The sequence below is a fragment of the Procambarus clarkii genome, chromosome 94 (assembly GCF_040958095.1).
Source record: "Procambarus clarkii isolate CNS0578487 chromosome 94, FALCON_Pclarkii_2.0, whole genome shotgun sequence".
Taxonomy (NCBI): Eukaryota; Metazoa; Arthropoda; class Malacostraca; order Decapoda; family Cambaridae; genus Procambarus; species Procambarus clarkii.
This window is the reverse complement of record NC_091243.1, coordinates 11,570,326-11,591,489: the sequence shown is the minus strand read 5'-3', so window position 1 is coordinate 11,591,489 and position 21,164 is coordinate 11,570,326. Positions and strand designations below refer to the sequence as shown.

General features: G+C 37.7%; 1 protein-coding gene across 1 annotated transcript; it reads left to right on the top strand.

Annotated features, from left to right (window-relative positions):
• Nucleotides 1–6,476: 6,476 nt before the first annotated feature.
• On the top strand, nucleotides 6,477–18,958 carry LOC123747376 (RNA-binding protein cabeza). The gene is given in 10 exon segments (XM_045729545.2): nucleotides 6,477–6,672; nucleotides 9,381–9,623; nucleotides 9,839–10,222; nucleotides 13,665–13,753; nucleotides 13,755–13,862; nucleotides 14,027–14,185; nucleotides 17,417–17,627; nucleotides 17,728–17,844; nucleotides 18,042–18,210; nucleotides 18,552–18,958. Coding segments are annotated over 10 exon segments (1,527 nt in total). The 5' UTR covers nucleotides 6,477–6,659; the 3' UTR covers nucleotides 18,586–18,958.
• The last annotated feature ends 2,206 nt before the right edge of the window (nucleotides 18,959–21,164 follow it).

Sequence of the window (21,164 nt, the reverse complement as noted above, 5' to 3'; positions counted from 1 at the left end):
GGAGCATCTTTACTTTCATATTTTCATTTATATTTTTGAATCCCCTTTTTTCCACTGCATTATTAACTTGATAAAATACAAATGTTTCACTTTATATTGCTTGTAGAAAATGCTGTATCTATGTAGCTTTAGGCAGCTCATTCTCATTGGCCTAATATCATAAGTTATCTCATGCAAGTAGCAATCATCTGTTAATTCTTTTAATCTTATGGGGAATTTAGTTCTTTTAATCTTATGGGGAAATTAAGGTACTGTACATTCAAAATTTAGACTGTTACATTTAGACAAATGTAAACTGATGTAACAAATGTTGATTTAACAAAGATAATGAGAATGTAATTGAACTTATAATATTAGGGATAGAATTTGAGAGAAATGTACCTTCAGCAATTAAATTAATGAGAGGTGGGGAAGCTGATGAATTTTTTTATTTTATTTTATTTTACTTATTTATATATACAACAGTTCTTACATTCTTGTAAGGTCACTAGCACGAATAGCATTTCGGGCAGGCCCTTGATCCTAATTTTTCCCCGGAATACAACCCGCCAAATCATTTAACTGGGTACCCCATTCACTGCTGGGTGAATTGATGCTACAGTTAAGAATTGGTGCCTGGTCAATACAAACCCAGGCCAAATGCTCACGAAACGCCGGGCGAGTGTCTTACCACAATGTGTCTTCAATGCAGGCTGAACATTAGTGGGCTTAAAGGAAGTAATAAAGAGTGATAAAGATGCATGTGTCTTTATTGATAGTAGAGGAATTGGGGTCATTAAATAGCAGCAGACCAATATATTAGCATATTGTGGATAAGTATAGAGAGAACATTAAGAAACAAAACAATTTATGTAAAGTAAGATTTATGTGAATCCCATCGCATGTGGGAATATTGTTTAATGCGGCAGCTGATGAGATAGCAAAGAGGGCTACGGACAAAGCTCTTGGCAATGGTAGTATAAACAATGTCAAATAAGACACAAATAAAGACAAGAATTAAGCTGATCCAAGAGTATATAAAAAAATCTAAGAGAATGTTAATGGTGGACACCAATAACCTACTTAAACATTATGCATGGTGCCTTCTTTTGATAATTACCTACTTTAGCATTATGCAATATATAATAAACACGAACTCGTCCTTGTCCTTCACGTATATGGAAGGGGAAAGTCTATTTGAAAGGACTTTGTACATGATCTTAAGATTATGGTATAAATATTGATAGCAATATAGTGCTGATGTCAATGAAAAAGATAAGGAATGTAAATTATGCAGTATGCTTGCATGTTAAATCACTGTACAGTATAAGAGTTAGTTTAGTTAATTTATTATGCACCCTATACCATATGATATGTAAATTGCTTGATTCCAATAAAAATAAAGAAATAAATAGTGTACCACGTCAAATTGTTTGGAATGTGTGATAATGTTATGACGGAGAGAATTCTTAAGAGGTTCAAACACTTTGCCCCAAAAGTGTAAATTCTTTTTAATAATAATAATTCTTTTAATTTATTTTTTTAAATTAACAAGCTTCAGTATACACAGCAATGTGTTGCTACCCTATTCTATATGAAATATTACACTGTAGATGAAAAAACTAGCTGTAAGTTCATGTAATATTCCCATCTCACAGGATGGTTAGTCGTACATGGAATCAGGGGAGAAAATAGCAGCCTCAATACAAAAACAAATCAATCCTCTGACTAAAAGTCGAGAGATGAAATGTAAGGTTGATTTATTAACCTCTACTAGCAAAATCTGGGTACAGTATAAGAATATATTCCAATATTCCTGAGTGTATGAAGTAATTACAGAGCTCAAAGTACCTCATACCATTAGGTCGGAAGTCACTTATAACAGGGCAATCACAGATATAGTTTTGGAGAGTATGTCCCAGCTCTTGTTCACATAGTTTACGTTGTGAATGTTCACCATTGGGGAATTCATTATCTGCAGCCACCTGCCATAGATATCAATATCCAAGCCTAATTCTGGAAATTACAATGTCACACTGGTGGATGGTTTATGCTGCCAGTACATATAATTCTCGGTTCTAAACATGTCATAGCTCTTTATACTCGTGCTTTTTGGCCTTTGAGTGTCAGTAACTGCTCTTCTGTCTTCCGTAATTTCCTGAAATATTGCGGCTTTTACAGCAGAGATTGGAATGCCCATATCCAACTCAATTTCAGGCTCATCACATACAGTTTTAGCTAACTTGTCTGTGTCGTTCAAGTTTGATCGTATATGCCGATGATATCTTGTTTCAGGGCAAAGATATTTCAAAGGTTCAAACGGTGTTGGATAATTTCGGAAATCTGTGCCACCACATGGGACTGGTGGTTAATGAAGACAAAACTAAGTTTGAATGTACCTAAAGTTTGGAAGCTGAGATGAACAGACTGTTGGGTCAATGTCGGAAGAGATTACAACCTCTGTAGGCCTTGGCATGCTGTGGAAAAGGAGTGGGAGTCCCCCTGTGCTACGAATGATACAACTGAGTACTGTCAGATCTCTTATTGATTATGGTGCACCTGTCATTTCTTGTTTTGGTAAAGGTAGGATGGGCAAGTTGGAGAAGGTACAAAATGAAGCCATGAGAATTATCTTAGGATGCCCAAGAAATGCTGTGATTGAGATAATGAGGATGGAGTTGAATCTGCAGAGTATTGGGGATAGAATTTCAGAGATAAATGTAGCCTCTGCCATTAGAATAATGAGAGGTGGGGGAGCTAATGAATTAATCCTCTCAGTTCAAAAGGTGGGAAGTAATGAACAATGTATGATAAAGTATAAGAAGAGGGCATATATGAGTATCTTATGTTCTAATGTTATAAAGTATGTTTTCCAGAATGTATTGCTCTGCCTAAGAGATACTGGAAAAAATTGTAGTAACAGTTGAGAGGCGGGCCGAAAGAGTAGAGCTCAACCCCCGCAAGCACACCTAGGTGAATTCTTAAGAATTATGCAATAATAAATACAAATTCGTCCTCCACTTACCTGGTTGATGATACCTGGTTGATGGGGTTCTGGGAGTTCTTCTACTCCCCAAGCCCGGCCCGAGGCCAGGCTCGACTTGTGAGAGTTTGGTCCACCAGGCTGTTGCTTGGAGCGGCCCGCAGGCTACATACCCACCACAGCCCGGTTGGTCCGGGCTGTGGTGGGTCCACTTATGGTAGAGGAAAGTCTACTTGGAAAGATTCAATTTACATGAAATTAAGATTAGGATACAAATATATCTGGCAATACGGTGTTGATGTCAGTGAACTTATGTATTAGAGTGTCAACTTATTGATAACTATAGAAATAAGGAAATAAGTAGTGTACCACATCAAATTGTTTAGATGAGTGATAATGGTATGATAGACAGAATACTTAGGAGCCACAAGAATTTTGCCCCAAGAGTGTAACACTTATATGCTGTGCTTACTATATTAACCTGGAATGTTAAATGGGATTCTTGTATTGTAATTTGTGTATTTGTACCCATTGAATTTGTGCGCCCCATGAGGGACTTGTAGTAGAGGAGGGTTAGAAATAGCCTAAGCTACTCTATCCCTTTGAGATGTATTTCTGTCTTTTCTCAATAAATATACTTAAACTTGAACTTGCGGAAATCGAAAGTTGCGGTTTAGTCAGAGTTAATATGTTATTTGTATTGAGGCAGGAATTTTCTCCCCTGATTCCATGAATGCCTAACCATAAGAACATAAGAACATAAGAACAAAGGTAACTGCAGAAGGCCTATTGGCCCATACGAGGCAGCTCCTATTCTATAACCACCCAATCCCACTCATATACTTGTCCAACCCGTGCTTGAAACAATCGAGGGACCCCACCTCCACAATGTTACGCGGCAATTGGTTCCACAAATCAACAACCCTGTTACTGAACCAGTATTTACCCAAGACTTTCCTAAATCTAAACTTATTCAATTTATATCCATTGTTTCGTGTTCTGTCCTGTGTTGATACTTTTAATACCCTATTAATATCCCCCCGGTTATGTCCATTCATCCACTTGTAAACCTCTATCATGTCACCCCTAACTCTTCGCCTTTCCAGTGAATGCAACTTAAGCTTTGTTAATCTTTCTTCATATGAAAGATTTCTAATTTGGGGAATTAACTTAGTCATCCTACGCTGGACACGTTCAAGTGAATTTATATCCATTCTATAATATGGCGACCAAAACTGAACTGCATAATCTAAATGGGGCCTAACTAGAGCAAGATATAGCTTGAGAACCACACCAGGTGTCTTGTTACTAACGCTGCGATTAATAAATCCAAGTGTCCGATTTGCCTTATTACGAACATTTATGCATTGATCCTTTTGTTTTAAATTCTTACTAATCATAACTCCCAGATCCCTTTCGCAATCCGACTTCGCAATCACAACACCATCTAGCTCGTATCTTGTAACTCTATCATCATTACCTAACCTCAGAACTTTACATTTATCAGCATTAAACTGCATCTGCCAATCCTTTGACCATTTCAAAACCCTATCTAGATCAACTTGAAGTGATAGTGAGTCCTCCTCCGAATTAATTTCCCTACCGATTTTCGTATCATCGGCAAATTTGCAAATGTTGCTACTCAAACCTGAATCTAAATCATTTATATATATTATAAACAACAGAGGTCCCAGGACAGAGCCTTGAGGCACTCCACTTACAACATTTTCCCACTCTGACTTGATTCCATTTATACTAACTCTCTGTTTCCTTTGGTATAGCCATGCCCTAATCCAGTTTAATATAGCACCCCCAATACCATGAGACTCTATTTTTTTAATCAGTCTTTCATGTGGCACTGTATCAAAAGCTTTGCTAAAGTCAAGGTATACAACATCGCAATCCTTACCACTATCAACTGCCTCAACAATGCTAGAATAAAAAGATAACAAATTTGTTAAACATGAACGGCCATTTATAAAACCATGTTGCGACTCAATTATTAATTTATGTTTTTCAAGATGAAGACGAATTTTATTTGCTATTATAGATTCGAGTAACTTTCCCACAATAGACGTTAGGCTAATTGGTCGATAGTTAGACGCAAGTGATCTATCTCCTTTCTTAAAAACTGGTATCACATTAGCAACTTTCCAAAACTCTGGCACTCTGCCTGACTCTATTGATTTATTAAATATGGTTGACAGTGGGTCACAAAGCTCCTCTTTGCATTCTTTAAGCACCCTAGCAAACACTTCATCCGGCCCTGGGGATTTGTTTGGTTTGAGTTTTACTATTTGTTTAAGAACATCCTCCCTGGTAACTGCTAAACTCGTCAACCTGTCCTCGTCCCCACCCACATAGACTTGTTCGGCTGAAGGCATATTGTTAAGTTCCTCTTTAGTAAATACAGATACAAAAAATTTATTAAAAATACTACTCATCTCTTCATCACTATCTGTTATTTGACCTGTCTCAGTTTTTAATGGACCTATCCTTTCCCTAGTCTTAGTACGATATAACTGAAAAAACCCTTTAGGATTTGTCTTTGCTTGCCCTGCTATGCGAACTTCATAGTTTCTTTTTGCTTTCCTTATCTCTTTTTTAACATTTCTAACCAGTTGTACGAATTCCTGTTCTAAAGTGACCTCCCCATTTTTAATCCTTTTGTACCAAGCTCTCTTTTTACCTATAAGGTTCTTCAAATTCTTTGTTATCCACTTTGGGTCATTAGTATACGATCTATTCAATTTGTATGGTATACTACGTTCCTGTGCTTTGTTTAGAATATTCTTAAATAAGTTATATATTGAATCCACATCGAAATCCCCATTTAAGTCACCTATCGCTGGGTTCATGTCTCGCTCCAACCATCCTGTGAGATGCGAATATTAGATGAACTTGTAGCTAGATTTTGATCTACACTTTATAGAAGTGTAGATCTTTCATATAGAATAGGGTTGCAGCACATTCCTCTGTATACCTAAGCTTCGATTTGGTATGCCATATCCTGGGAAAATTAGGATTAAGGCCCGAAACGCTATGGGTACTAGTGGCTGTAGAAGAATGTAAGAACTCTTATTTTTTTATTTATATATACTAATTAAAAATGTATCTTGAAAATTCAGTTCCTTTCATATGCTTAATTTTTATTTTTTTATTTATATATACAAAACATGCAAGGAAAGGAATTTTTAAGATGGCATATGTAAATCCACAATTATGAATATAATGAAATTAGTTTGTATATAATTTGCTTATATAAAATAAGTACACACATATATATACTGTATAAATATGCATTCTTCACACAAGGAGCAATGCAATATGTCAAGAACATCATTTGATTATATTATTGTACTTCCTATGCTATGAAATAACTTAACAAATATACTCTTTTTAATTCATGATGTAATATGTATTGGAGTAGGCCAAAAATGGGATGAAAAAGGGATAAAAAGGGATTAGACGAGTAGTATTGATAATGTTATAGAGAGTATCCCTGGGCGGGGGTCGAGCGCAGCACCGCCGCCGCTCCACCAATCAGCGTCGGCGTCGCCCCTCACAACCCCGCGCCGCTCCTGGGACACCTTCCCAGGCGAATTTTAAGCCATTTGTCCTCCTCTTGGCGTCTCAGCATCTTTATCACGCCCGAGTATCATTTGATCTAGTGAGCCACCGCACAGGGATCGCCATCATGGCCGATACACGTAAGTAGTTAAGCGTTGGTTGATGTTTTGTGTGTGAGTGAGAAGGTTGGCGGCGGCCTCGGGGGTGATGTGGTGGCCATTTTGTGGCCTCAGCCGCTCCTCGTGCTCCTATATGCTTCACCCTGTAGCTAGTCCTCTATATACACTGTTTTTAAAACTTGACATGTTTAGTTCTAATTCCAAATGTTAAATTTCTTTTGCCATTTTTTTGCTTAATATGTGAAGTTCTGAGAATTAGTATTGAGGTGCTGGTGTCTGAGGTCTCCTGCGCTTAACATTCTTAATGTGAGCTTTAAATACTTTAAATTTTAAAAAATTGGAAAGCCAGCTTTGTTAACCTCCCCTCCCCCCCTTAGCGAGTGGTCTGACCTTCCCCTTGGTGGTGGTGGTGTGATGTTGAATTAATATAAACGGTGTTTTTTTTTATTGAATAAGATAGTATGTATTGTAAGGCTGGGGTGATATAAGACTATAAGGATATAGGTGTCTGCAGAAGGTATATTGGCCCATATTAAGCGACACCTATTTAAAGCCACTTAAAAACTTGTTTGGGTATTGTTACCTTACTGGGAGTCGCTCGTATGAGCTGAGCCACCGAGCTAGCCACAGTAAGGAAGGATGCCAAAGGCTCCAACTGCTACCCAAATGCCAAAAAAGTGAATGGTCCATTCTGTAGTGGAGTATGGAGGAACTAGGTGAGCCATGCCCGAGTTATGAGTTGCCAGCCATGAATGCCTACCGTGCTTGGGGTTGATGGTTCGAGGCTCCTGATTGCAATTGCTGATCATCTCAAGACAACCTCCTAATGCCCCGGTGAATGATGTTGCGATCCACTTTTGTCGGTGACGATTTATATTTTGAAGTGATTTAATTATCCCACATGTATTGTTACCCAGTAATTTTCACCCTAAATTAGCTGTTTACGAAGTGGTAGTTACCATAGTCGATCTTCCAGTTTCTTTTGAGTTATTTAGACTATCTAAATCATCCCACTTATCTATATCCCCCATACTATTGATCTTTCCGGAGTAATTTTTTTCTTTTTATGGTAGGGTTCAAAATCTTAGGATTAGGGTTGTCATCATTCTATGTATGTACTAGTGAAGGTGTCCATCCTATAGTATAGAAAAAAATGCATAATTTAAATGGTGCTTAAGTAGGGCAAGATAAAGCTAAAGAACATTACATGGCAATATGCGCTCTGCCGGTACCTTTATTCTTGTGTTCACTGGGTTGTGGGATTGATTTGTCATTAAAACAAGTTAGATATATATTTGAATGTTTGGGTAGATGTAAATAAGAGGTGGTTGATTTGAATCAATAATAGTAAGGTCAAATTGTAAGCAGGTACTGTACCGCTATTGACACCTCAATACAACACGTGATCATGTAAAAAGGAGAGACTGTCTCACTGTTTTTTTTAGTGTACTCTCATAGAGCAGTTTTATTTCTGTGCAGCACGTTGCCTTATTGCTGAAAAATGCAACTTCTGCGGACCACTACAGCGATACAACAATAGTTATGGACTTTTTACGTGTAATTCTATGTTTCGTGGAACAAAGCACAGAATTACAATTAACAATGTCAAAGGGGATCATTTTTCAAACTTTTTTTTTTTTTTTTTTTACAAGAGTGCATAAATATTATAGGCTATGTAGTTTAAGGGTTAAAAGTGGGAAAGACTTGACTTTTCTATTTACATTTTTATATTGATCAAGAATCATTTCACTTTTCCCAATACTGTAATAATAATAGTAAATATGAAGTTAAAATGTAAATAGATAAAATTGGAAAAAACGAAAATCAGTGTTTGGAAATATTAACCAAATTATTTTAAGTAAAATTGGGTTTGATTGTTACTAGAGCAAAGGTACTTAAACTATTCTTTGATTTTAAGCTGTACCATAAAATTAGTAATTGTTCCATGGTATCTTTGGAAATAGCACATCTAATAAGAAATTTTAATAGAGTAAACCAAAAAATTAAATACACTACTTTCCCTTACACAAAGCCTGCTTATGATTATAGGTTGTATTTGTCTTGTGAACTTGCACAAGGTAGTTTTATGTTCAACCATGTTATCTTAGACATTAACATTTTATTCTTTTACATATGTTAACTTTACAGCTGGGAATAATATTTGTAATAAGTAATGTAATTTTCAATATTTGTGTTTAGCTGCCTTCTTTTCTGAGCTAAACAATAGGTGTTACACCCAAAGGGATTTAGACATATTTTATCTAATTTATATATAAATTTACCTTTGGTCTTAAAGTACTTGCTTCATTATTTGGAAATGACCACCAACTTTTTTTAATTTGCACATCACTATATAATCTAGCCCTACAAGCATTACTCCCTGTATTTTTGTTATACTGCTTTTACATCTTCTCCCATATTATCTAACTTTTTACATAATTTCTTCCCTATCTCTACACCCAAAAACCTCTTCACGCATCCAGATTCTTCACAAAAACTTTCATGCTGTCTTAAGGCTTTTTCACACAATCCTTGTTTAATTTCACAACACCTAGATTTCATCCATTCAAACATTCTTTACTAACATTTAAATAAACAATTTTCAAATTACTGTATTCCATTTTTGTGTAACATCTCTACTAGTTAGTCAGTTTTATACCCATAGATTTTAATAAGCCCAATTGTAGATTTCAGATATTTTTAACTATCCTTCTGAAACTCCCTGACAGAAACAACTGATCTTCCAGAATATAGTTATAGTGGAGGATATGCGAGTGGGGGTGGTGGCGGTAGTAGTGGTGGTGCAAGCAGCTATGGAGGTTATAGCAATGCTTCAGGAGCTGCTCCTCCTCCAGCTTCTTCATACACACAACCGCAGTATGGTGGATATTCTGCACCACCGCCTCAGGGTTACTCACAGAGCCCGGCTCCTTATGCAGCACCACCTTCTTATGGTGCTCCCCCACCACAGGGTGAGTAATTTGCATGTGTCTTAGACCCCATGCATTTTCTTTTCCTGTTTCAGATCATGATTATCAGAATAATGCTGTGGGACAAGTGTCTCTCAGATTCCTCAGTACTGTGCATAAGGTATAAATATGTGGTCCTCATGAAGTAGGAGTGAATAAGTGATGAGATTTGCATAGAAGAGGGGAAAGAATGACTGAGGTTAAGATACTACTACCAGGTGGCCATGGGAGCTCATACAGTGGATATGGGATGCAGCAGCAGACACAGCCGCCAGTTCAGCCTGCAGCAGGCAGTGGAGGATACAGCAGTTATGGTGGACAGTCACAAGGGTATGAACAGAATAGTAGCTACCAATCTGGGAGCTATGGTCAACCACCAGCCAGCACCTATGGTGGACAACAAGCCAGTACCTATGGTAGTCAGCCCAATGCTAGCTACTCAGCCCTTCAGCCCCAAGGAAACTATGGAGGCCCACCACCACAGGGAAACTATGGGGGTCCTCCATCAGGTGGAAATTATGGGGGACCCCAGGGTCCTAACTACGGTGCACCACCACCACCATCAAATGGAAATTATGGTGGCCAAGGTGGTGGATTTAACAGTAAGTCTTTTATATTTATTTTTTCTTGTTTTTCCTCTTTAATACTTTTCAGGAATCTGGCACTGACTAGACTGATACCTGACATGACATCATTATGGACCTTAGTATATGTATGATATTCATTCCTCTCAGTTGACAAAAATCATCATTAGTAGACAAATGGGCACATGGAACATTTGAAAAGGTACTGCTAGCAATGAGATTTGTTATGAAGTATCCTAAATTTAATAAAAAACTGCTGCCAGTCACATGTTGCATGTGTATCTTATCAGGCAATACATTAAATCTTGCTTTGTTCATTGTTTGGAAGATTGTATTAAAACTAATAAAAATATTAATATAAATGGTACAATCTGTCCATCCATGCAGCTGTTTCATTGTTTGGTTTTGGATTCTGTCAATGAGGCCGTTAAGACGAAGTTGCTAGTCACTCAAAAGGTTGAGCCCTGTGGTTGTGGGCCAGCATTACTGTGTGTACTAATGCAGACTGCTGAACTTTTCAAGGTGGTCTAGGCATGGCTCCTCCCCCCCAGTCTGCCCCTCCAGGCTTTGGTGGCATGCACGGGCATCCCAAGAACCAGCTGTCGGCCCCCACTCATAGGTAAGTTGAACCACCACTAGGCCACTTAGAGGGTGTTGATAGTCTAAATAGTTTTGTTATTAGAATTCAGAGTTCAACTGAGGAGTTAACATAATGATGGTTGCACTGTGAAATCTTGTTGGGGATGAAACCTGGAGTACTGTCTTAAGTGCATATGAAATTGGTATGGTGTGTATTTAAAATAAAGGTCAAGATGAATTTTGTAGTGGTCACTAAAGGAGATGTTGGAACTTTAGAAAAGTCAAAGGGTTGCATATGTGGTATACATTTTTTCTTTAGAAGTTTGTGCAATTTCCAGATATTTTAATATATTTTTAGTTTTCCTGACAGGTTATTGGTATCCCAATGTAACAATGGGAACTGACGAGAAATGAAGAGTTGGTATATATAAAATGTTTTATTTCACAAGTGGTACACATATCAAATGAAGATATTTTAATTATGTGAAGAAAGTGGCCAGAAATGGTATTGTGGAGTGTGTATAGTAAAGATATAAAAGATTACATATTGTAAAACTTGATAATTTGCTCCACATGTTTGATAAAGTTGAATTCTGGCTTTGGTGTAAACAAAAATGTCAAAGTTGATGCTTGTCATGGGTGTAATAAATATCATACATCAGAGTTAATACTTGACTTTGGTATGGAGTCATTACAACTATAGAGGAACATTTCTATGTTCAAGGAAATTTTAGGCAGGGTATATATTTTAAAACGATTGCAAGTGTAAACTCGAAGTTGATTTCGTGTAACGCGCCATTTTAAATTGAGTGTACTAAGTAGAGGTCGGTGAAGAAGAAAAAATGTGTGGTCTTTGAGTTGATGAGTAACACCGTGGTGTGGCCAGGCAGAGGGTAGAAGGAAGAAACCCACGTAATCCTGTTGAGGACACCCAACAACCTTCCCTTGATGTCTGCTCGCCTGTAAATCAAGCTGACATTATTAGACTTTCAGCTCAAGATAATGTACTGCCAGGTGACAGTCTGGTCTTCATGTGAAATCACACATGAATGATCATGCCCTCTTCATTTTCCAGTTTAACAAGACATACAGTTGCATGAATGCATTAACCATGTATGCATTGGAATGCTTGTTATTCTGGTTTCAACTCTTATATCATTGACCTGACACTGACTGCCTAACTGTTTGACTGCTCGACAAAATGACAACTTCGTGCCAACAGAGCTGCTGATCTCAAAAGTGTCTTCTTACAGGCGGGATCAAGGGAGAGGTTATAACAAAGGTAACGGCACCTGTAGGTGCTTGTGGTTTTTCGTCAGTTTTGCAAATGCAGGCCACCTTAGGCACAAGATGTCTCATTTTCTAGCATCATTTGTGATGCTGGTTGATGTGTTATCTTTGCCTAAAGAATGCACTGTGGTCTCAAAGTGGGCCTTGTTACATTTTTTAATTTTTTGCATGATCACTATAAACAATGAAATATTGGTTCAGTTGAGACTATGGTGTGGTCTGTCTGTAATTGCATATCCTCAATCGTATAGAGGTATATCCTGAATATTTTGATCATCAAATGTTGATTTTACTGATTAATATTAATCTCATGATTGAGGATAAGCATTTATGTTTTTAGGCTTCAAGTGTACAATTAGATTATCACAATCCATTTTGTTATATTTGGGACGTAATCAATGTGTACCCCTCTTTAGACCATGTGGTACATTTGAGCCTATTGTAATAGTGTGCGTAATAAAGGCTGAGGTACAGTTAAATGGAATTGGTATTAGTGAAGTTGGCAAGAACAAGACAATGTTTATTTAATGATGGGTTAATTTTTTGTTTTAATGATGGTACATTTAAAGGTGCATCAGGATGAAATGTCAAAAGCTCATTTCGGTGTTACGATAAATTCTGGTATACACAAAATGGTATACTGTATATTAGAAATTCAGTAAATGGTTTATTACTGGGGTACATTTAAGACGGCTAAACATAAAACGGTATGCTGAAGTTCTCTCATTGAAGTGTGAAGCCATCAAATTTTTTTTGTCAGTTTGTGCCATTGCAGTTAATATGGTCTTTGAACAGCACTTACCTTTGCCCAATTATGAAGCCATTCATTGGTAATATTGGGTGTCCTGTGTGATGCATGGAATGGGTATGAGTAAGTTTTGCAGTATGACTTCGGTACCTTCATCACAAATGGTGTAATGATTAAATTTGCTGGGAAGGGTGAAAGCTGTAACTAGCCATAAGCCTAACAAAAAAGGAATTAATAATAATCAGTGCTATAGTAGGTGTTGACTTGAGGTGGGTGGGTGATGAGAGTTGACATGTGGGATCTGCCTCGAGCCTTAGTTGTGTGCTACTGTTCACCTGGTATACGTTCAGAGTTTGGTATACAGTACGCATATATGTTGTGATTCGGTGTTTGTATACGGGTTTAGGTCATGAATACCATCCAAATTTGATATACTTTTGAAAGTAGGAAAACCCTCATAGGTGGGCAGTGGTACTTGGTTTTTTAGTAGTTAAGCAAACTTAACTTGACATTAATGTGCAAATTTAGTACAGTACTTGTATACAAATATCGAGACTAATACTAGTGTTGAATTAATGTCACTTATTTGCACTTGCAGACAGTTAAGTTTTCATAATCTCTGCATTTAATTTTTTCATAATAGAATTGATAGTGCATGTTTGTCAATGAAAGGTTCTGGACATAGGGCAATGGAAAATAATTAAATCTAGACTTGAAGCATCTTGAAAGTATTGTATAACATTCAGATTGTGCCCTCATTAACTGCCATTGACCAGCATGAACACATTCCTTCCCCATTTCAAGTTTGACAGTCTGTTAATTCAACTCTCCATTGGTGTGCAGAAGATGGCAGTGGGAGCTACGGGGGGAGCCGGTTTGATGGCGATAGCCGTGGTGGCGGCAGCGGCGGCGGTGATCGTTTCCGTGGAGATTCAGTCAGATTTGGTTATGCAAGAGGATACCATATTTGTCTCTGGAATGCCTGCAACTGCAACAGAAGATGAAATTAAAGACCATTTTGGATCTATTGGCATAATTAAAGTAAGTTTTGTATAAAAATTTGAATAAGACTTAAGTGAAATAGAATTGGGTTATCAGTTTAGAAAAATAGCAGCTTGAAAGAAATGTTTTATATCAGTGTCCATGATGTTTGAAAGTCAGTTGATTGAATGTTTATATGTTATTGTATAGGATTATTTTTTTAGATGGACAAGAGAACGCAGCGACCTAAGATTTGGATGTACAAGGACAAAGCTACAGGACGCATGAAGGGAGAGTGCACAGTCACATTTGATGATCCCTTTACTGCTAAATCTGCCATACAGTGGTTTGATGGAAAATTATTCATGGGACGCACTGTCAAGGTAATGAAATAATGCTCTTCATTTCCAATTAGCAAGTGTAAATTTGTTTTAATAGATTAAAGATGACCCTTGCTGGGTATATATATCCCCCCCCCTTCAGAGATACTTTGCAAATTTTTTCTCAATTGCTTTTTTTCCTTGTTCCAAGATCTTTGGCGTCTGGAGAATGCCTTTTGAGTATTAGCGCGAAAATACAATCTTATGGTGGTAGTGCAAGAAAGATTTGTTATTGGGCCATGTAGCCCTTCATGTGTAGCAGATTTTAGATTACATTTTAAAAGGTGTTCGATATTCCTGAGTGATAAGTCAAATAAGAATAGCTACTGTAACAAAGAATGTCACAATAATATGCCATGCCCTGATGCCAGTGTATAATCTCCAGTGGCCTTAGTTGCAAACTATACCACTGAAAGCTTCATAATTGCAATTATGTAACATTATTTAATAAATCACTTTATCTAGGGACCTAAGTACTGTACATGTAGTATTATATTTTTCATCGTTGCAACTCCAATAATTTTAGTTGCAAACTTCATAATTGCAGGGGATAGGAGTTCTTAATATATATATGGAAGGTGTCTAAATTTTCCAGCCATGACTTCAAATAGTTGACTTTTTCTATGTAATGAAATTAACTACATAAGTTTTAAAATAAACAGTATTGAAGAGAGGCGGTAGAAATTTGACTACATAAATCTTGACTTGCCCTCTGTTGCATGCATGTTTATAACTAATAACCCCCCCCCCCAGGTGCACAAGAATGTTTTTCCCTCATCTAATATTATAAAATGCATTCCCTGATCACAGAAAATAATAATACAGTAATTGTATGCTGGCTAACTCTGGCTATGGTGAAGCCTGCGAAGTCTTGCAATGTCACAATATTTGTTTTTCTCGGTAATATTATTCATTGTCTGCCCTTTGAGAAGTGTACATAATAAAATGTGTGGAACATCAAAATGATCAAATATATTCATGTAGCTGAAGTGCATGCTGTCTTGTTTGTTTAGGTCAAAACATTCTATTATTTATAACATCTTCATGCATGATTGTGAATCACTAAGCTGTTTGAGTGGGCGTGGGAATGAAATTGAAGACCGCATATTTCTTGTTGGTATGAAGGGCGCGCGCACTAAGGCAATCGACGTAAAATCAGTCAGGATATACTAAGCGTGTCACTAATTCTAGGCATTGTTGCTATTATCAGCAACCTGATAACAATAGTGTAATTTGATAAACTTGCATAATTAAATGTTGAACATCGCTATACTCAATATGATGCGCACCTTAGTCGCAAAAGTTTCTTAACAGCAAAAGTACCGTTATATATAACTACATTTTTGTGCACTATAATAAACCACTAAGTTGGTCTCTCACATATAGAATAGTATCAACTCGATGGTCAGCTGACTAGTGTGTTAGGATACAGTTGGAAAGATAGGTGGATGAATTAAGTCTTCCTACATTGCTTAAAAAAAAGATAATCCCACAAGTCTTATCCACAAGTTATTGATGAATCACAATGAGGTGGCTGAAAGATATGATCAAAATATACATCAGAAAGTGAAGAAATGGTCCAGGACGGACTGAAACGTTGTCATTTCTTAATTTTCTGATGTGTGGTTTGGTCATCTTATTTATGAGTTGGTAATTACAGGCTAGGGTAATAAGATAAGATAGAAGGGTTTGTAGAATGTTTGACAAATGAAGCTGTTTTGTTGAGAAAAATTTGGATGGAATTATGTGAAAGGGGGGGGGGCAAATGTCCTTCCATGTGAATTTGATTATACATGTCAAAGGGGATCTGTTGGTACTTTGAAAATCTTTGAAAATTCATTTGGTTTAACTGCTTTGTTTCCACTTGGCTCCTTGAACATTTTTTCCCTGTGGTTTTTTTTTTTCCATTTAACAGGAAACAGTGTGCTGCTGTTCTCCAAAATTTGTCTGGTTCTCTGAAAACTTTATATTGCACAAATACACTTTAGAACAGTTTTAGTGTTTCACGCATTTCCTTTTAATTTTGTTCCCTCATTTTCAACCTCTTGAATTTTATCCCTTATCTAGTCTCCAGGCCAAGATTTTATTTACAGTTGGAGTCACTCTTCTCATTCCTACTCTCATTTAGGTATTTTCCCTTAACTGGTTGTTCCTTTGAAAGATTTTTTATGACTAGAATTTCACATCCTCTTCACTTTGTAATTTCCTAACATTCCTGAATACTTCCATCTATTTAGTTCCATTTAGTGTAATCCCTAAGGATTAATCATTTTTTCTTACCCACCAATTTCTCCTGTAAGTTATTAGGGAGTTCAATCAACCTTTTACCTTCGTTTTTGGGTTTGAGGCCAGTTCCTTTTCACAGGAACAACGGTTTTTTTTTTGTTTTTTTTTTTAGGGAGCTCTTCTGGTTTCCTTGACCACCACTTCTAGTTCTTTTCTGTCTGGCTACTTGTGCATTGTCCTCCTTGCACTTTTCTATTCCCTGTGTAACCACCACCATCTGTAACAAAAGCTCTGTAATTTTGTTGTTGAATTTCCTTGCCTAACTTATTATATTCCCCAATATCTATATTTAAATTCTTCAAAATGTATTTTTAATACTTCCTCCTCCAGGACTCACTTTCCAGTGTTCCTTGTTCTTGCATAATATCTTCATTTGACCTTAAAGAGCTATTAACCTTCCCACTCAAATTTTCATTACTGCTCTTCAAATGACTGTGCACATATTTTACAATGTTCTCTATTTTTGCCTACGTGTTGTGCAAACCTTGTGTAAATATTTTCCTCTAGACACTAAAATCACTCTTGTTTTGGCCTTTCTCATGTTGGTGGCAATCTTTGATTTCTTTGTTTGCCGTTTTTACCAAATTTTTTCTTCAAATTCATAGTGAATTTTTCAAATTCATTGTCCTCATTTCCTGGGACACCACTTGCAGTAATCAATCTGTTCTACGGTGGTTAGGCCATTGGAAATTCCTGGAGCTCCTTGGTGTTTTTATTTTTTTTTATTCTACTGATTCCCTGGCCATTCCCCAGTTGACAAATACTGTAGTTTGGATATGAAATTGTGGGTGGGTGAGGTCACCCACAACCATACTGTAAATGTGGATTTTCAATACTTTTTTTTTTTATCCTGAAGTGGTGATCTGTTGGTTTACAATAAAAGTACGACAGAAAATATTGCTGAAAATTCTGAGTTTTTTCTAACAATTGTTCTTGTATTTTTAACAGGTTCAAATGGCAGAGAGACCAAAGAGCAGTTATGAACGTGGACGAGGTGGTTTTGGTGGTGAAAGTGGAGACCGCGGTGGTGGTGGCGGTGGAGGTAGCAGGGGACGTGGCGGTGGAAGTGATAGAGGCTTTGATCGCAGAGGTGGGCCCCCAGGTCGTGGCGGTGGAGATCGTGGCGGAGATCGTGATGGTCCTCCTAGCGGTGGTCGAGGTGTGTTACGTAAACATTTAATATATTAAACCTAGTTTTTTCAAAGTTTTCTTTAATTAGTTAATCATACCTTTATTAATTTTAACCATTGGTATGGCAGGACGTGCAGGTGATTGGAGATGTCCAGTACCAAGTTGTGGCAATAACAACTTCGCCTGGCGTAATAGCTGTAATCGGTGTAATGAACCAAAGCCTGCTGGAGTAGGTGGTGATGATGGTCAGTCTTATACAAATTTTCTGAAAGTTCTTGCTCTTAAGTCTTGCTTCATAATCTATTGCATCCCTGCCTAGCAAAATGTTAACCTAAAAAAGGATGAATTGGATCATATATTTGGTAAACATGAAATATGAAGAATTATACGTGTGGTTTATTAATATTTTAGTAATCTGAGAAATTTTTTTTAATGATTTCAGATGGAGGTAGTGGTGGTGGAGGTGGATTCAGAGGCGGATTCCGCGGTCGTGGTGACCGTGGGGGATTTAGAGGTCGTGGTGGTGACCGAGGAGGACGAGGTGGTTTCAGAGGTCGTGGAGGCTATGGTGATCGTGACGGAGACCGTGATTCTGGTGGCCCTATGAAGGGGTTAGTATTATAATGTTTGTATATAAAGCTTTCTCCCATTCATGGATACTTACTTTCCTCTGCTGAAATCCACTTCATCTGTTAAAGTATTTTCCTCCAAGTAAATTAATTGCTGCTCTTGATTATTTTTAATATTGATGCTTAGCAAAGTAATGAAATTAGCTAAGTCTTGTTTGTAAGTATAAGGATTTGCACACTAAAACATTGCTAATAGGACAAATGGAGGTCTGACTTTGTAAAAAAGGATTAAGAATGGTGAGCCGTTTATATTATTACTTAAATTTGTCAAGTTAATGAAAACTTTTATATTGTATATTTATGGTATTTTGTTTTCTTTGCAGTGACCGTGGCCCAGGAAGGTCTCGACCTTACTAACTGTCCCCTTGATTAAGTGCTTGAGGATGATGTTTGCAGAGATGCTCATTATCCTTCAAAACATTTTTATAGTAGTTAAATATAATTTAAAGCCAAATGCAGTGGTAACTAATTTTGTGAAGACAATTTTGAAGGACTTTTACTATGTGAATGAGGTTTGTATCAGATTTAAAGAGAGTACTATAAAGGAACAAGTGAAGGTGTAGTTATGCTGCAGTTTAGGTATAGTACTTGATTCAGACATTGACGGGCAGCCGAAATTGGTTACTTACCTTCCTGGGGATTTGTTTTTTTTATTAATTTTTTCTCCCCTCCCACCACCCCCAATTTTTATGACCAAGATATTTCTTTGTATCAATAAAATTGAGACTGACTAGTTTGTTGCTTTAACCTGTTATAATGTAGATTATGCATGATTAACAATGTTTGTGGGATAGGTTGGCAACATGTGAGGAGGCACAATGGAACACCTCACTACTGCACTTTGAGGAACTGAGTTCATATTTCCAGCCCCTGTTGCAGAGGGGATGTATTCCTGACAGGAGCATTTGGCACCAGCAAGAACTATGGAGGATAGAGGGTCCTACCAGCCAAAGTGATATCTTAAGAATAGTAAATATCACGTTCTCTTGTTAATCTGGAGGAAATAGAGTAAAGTAAGTAATTATCAAAGAAGGCACCAAGCCAGGAAGGCTGTGGCATCAAATGTGCGGAATAATCAGAGGGCACTAACATATCGCTCAATATATGAACAGGAATGCACAAGGCAAAAGATATCAAAAGTATCAGATGAGGGATCTTCTTTAGGTTATCTTGAGATTATTTCGGGGCTTTAGTGTCCCCTCGACCAGGCCTCCACCCCCAGAAAGCAGCCCGTGACAGCTGACTAACACCCAGGTACCTATTTTACTGCTAGGTAACAGGGGCATAGGGTGAAAGAAACACTGCCCATTGTTTCTCGCCGGCGTCCGGGATCGAACTCGGGACCACAGGATCACAAGTCCAGTGTGCTGTCCGCTCGGATAAGTAACCTTGGGGGATGATTGGAAAGCAAGACGCTTGTCCAGGACATTCAACAAGGATATGCATAACTAAGAGGTACAATAAGGAGCAGGGTGGTGCAAAGATGTATTTGAGATCTAAGGTTAATATATTTTAAATCTTTAAGAGATGCCTACCTTGTTGCAACATGGTGTGGGAAAATGACTGTCAATGCAGGCATTTTAAATTTTTTTGGTGACCTTGCTAGTCTCCAGCTTGGTGCTTTTTGATAATTTTTGGCGACTTGAATTTGTCTCGAATGCAGGAAGAAAGTGCTATAAGAAGGCAGCCGCCTGCTTAAGGAATCTGAAAGACCCTAGAGTGTGATTACTGCCGTGATCCTTCCCCATTAAGGAGGTAAGGTAGTTATCACCTGAAGTGGCTCCACCTTCAGTTGTGACAAGGTAGTCACCATTTAGTCCATTAATAGGTTGAGCCCCACGTACTAATAACAATGGCAGTGCTCTGGCCAATGCAGGAATACTGTATCGTAGATTCTACATAGACAAAGGTCATTTTAAGGGCAGTTGGTGCCCTAGACACCAACCTCAACAGTACCCCTCATGGGCAACCCCCTCCAATGATGACCTGAACAGGTGCTCTGCTTCACTGTTAAAACTTACAATGCCCTGAGCAGCCCGTCCTTCAAAGACCCAAAAGCGATTACATTCACCCGCTAAACCCGCTGTTTATGAATGAAAATTGGTTTACACACGACTACCGATTTCGTTCGAACACTTCAACCAGGAACAAGTGCTTCACTGACGAATTTTGTTCGAACTACGCTATAAATGCTTCACCCAAATACTACAAATACACAAAATGGCCAACAGAGCCTAAACACCTAACCTATGCCTATATATGCACAATATGCTAATATATTATTATAATTTATATTTAAGAAAATTCCCATTTTGACTGAACAGCATGTAAAAGTTTATGAATGCATCTGTGGGGTCGACTGCTGAATGTAATGAACTTGAGTCTAGGACCGGTTTGCCCTGAGGGGTTGAAGCACCCCCTCCCCCATCACCATGATATGACAGAACCCTTTAAAGGGGAATGGGGAAATTTGTACAATGCCAAGAGAGGGATGGCAACCCATGCTCCATCAACCCCTGGGAGTCTTACGCGAGTTCCCTCACTGCAACAAGGCAAATTTCTATAAATTACAGTACATGTATACAGTATACAAATGCATTTACTCCCTATAAACCACCACAACACAATCTTACACCTCGCCATATTCCATGCATTGTAGACTCACTTCCTGTCTTTCTTCTACCTACCTTCAAATAATCTAGAATTTATCTTATTTGTTCTGCAGGGCCAAACCATCACAATGTACTCTTCGTTCTTGCTGTGCAGATTTGTGTAATGTAACATTTTCGTTCTTCACATTTTCCTACTGCTCTGCAGCTTTATTCTTCATGTTCACACCTGAACACTGTTAGCCATTACGACTGCAAATATCTTTAGGACAAAAGGGGAACCAAGTAACAGAAATATATGCCTAAAGGTTTTCTAATCATCGAGCA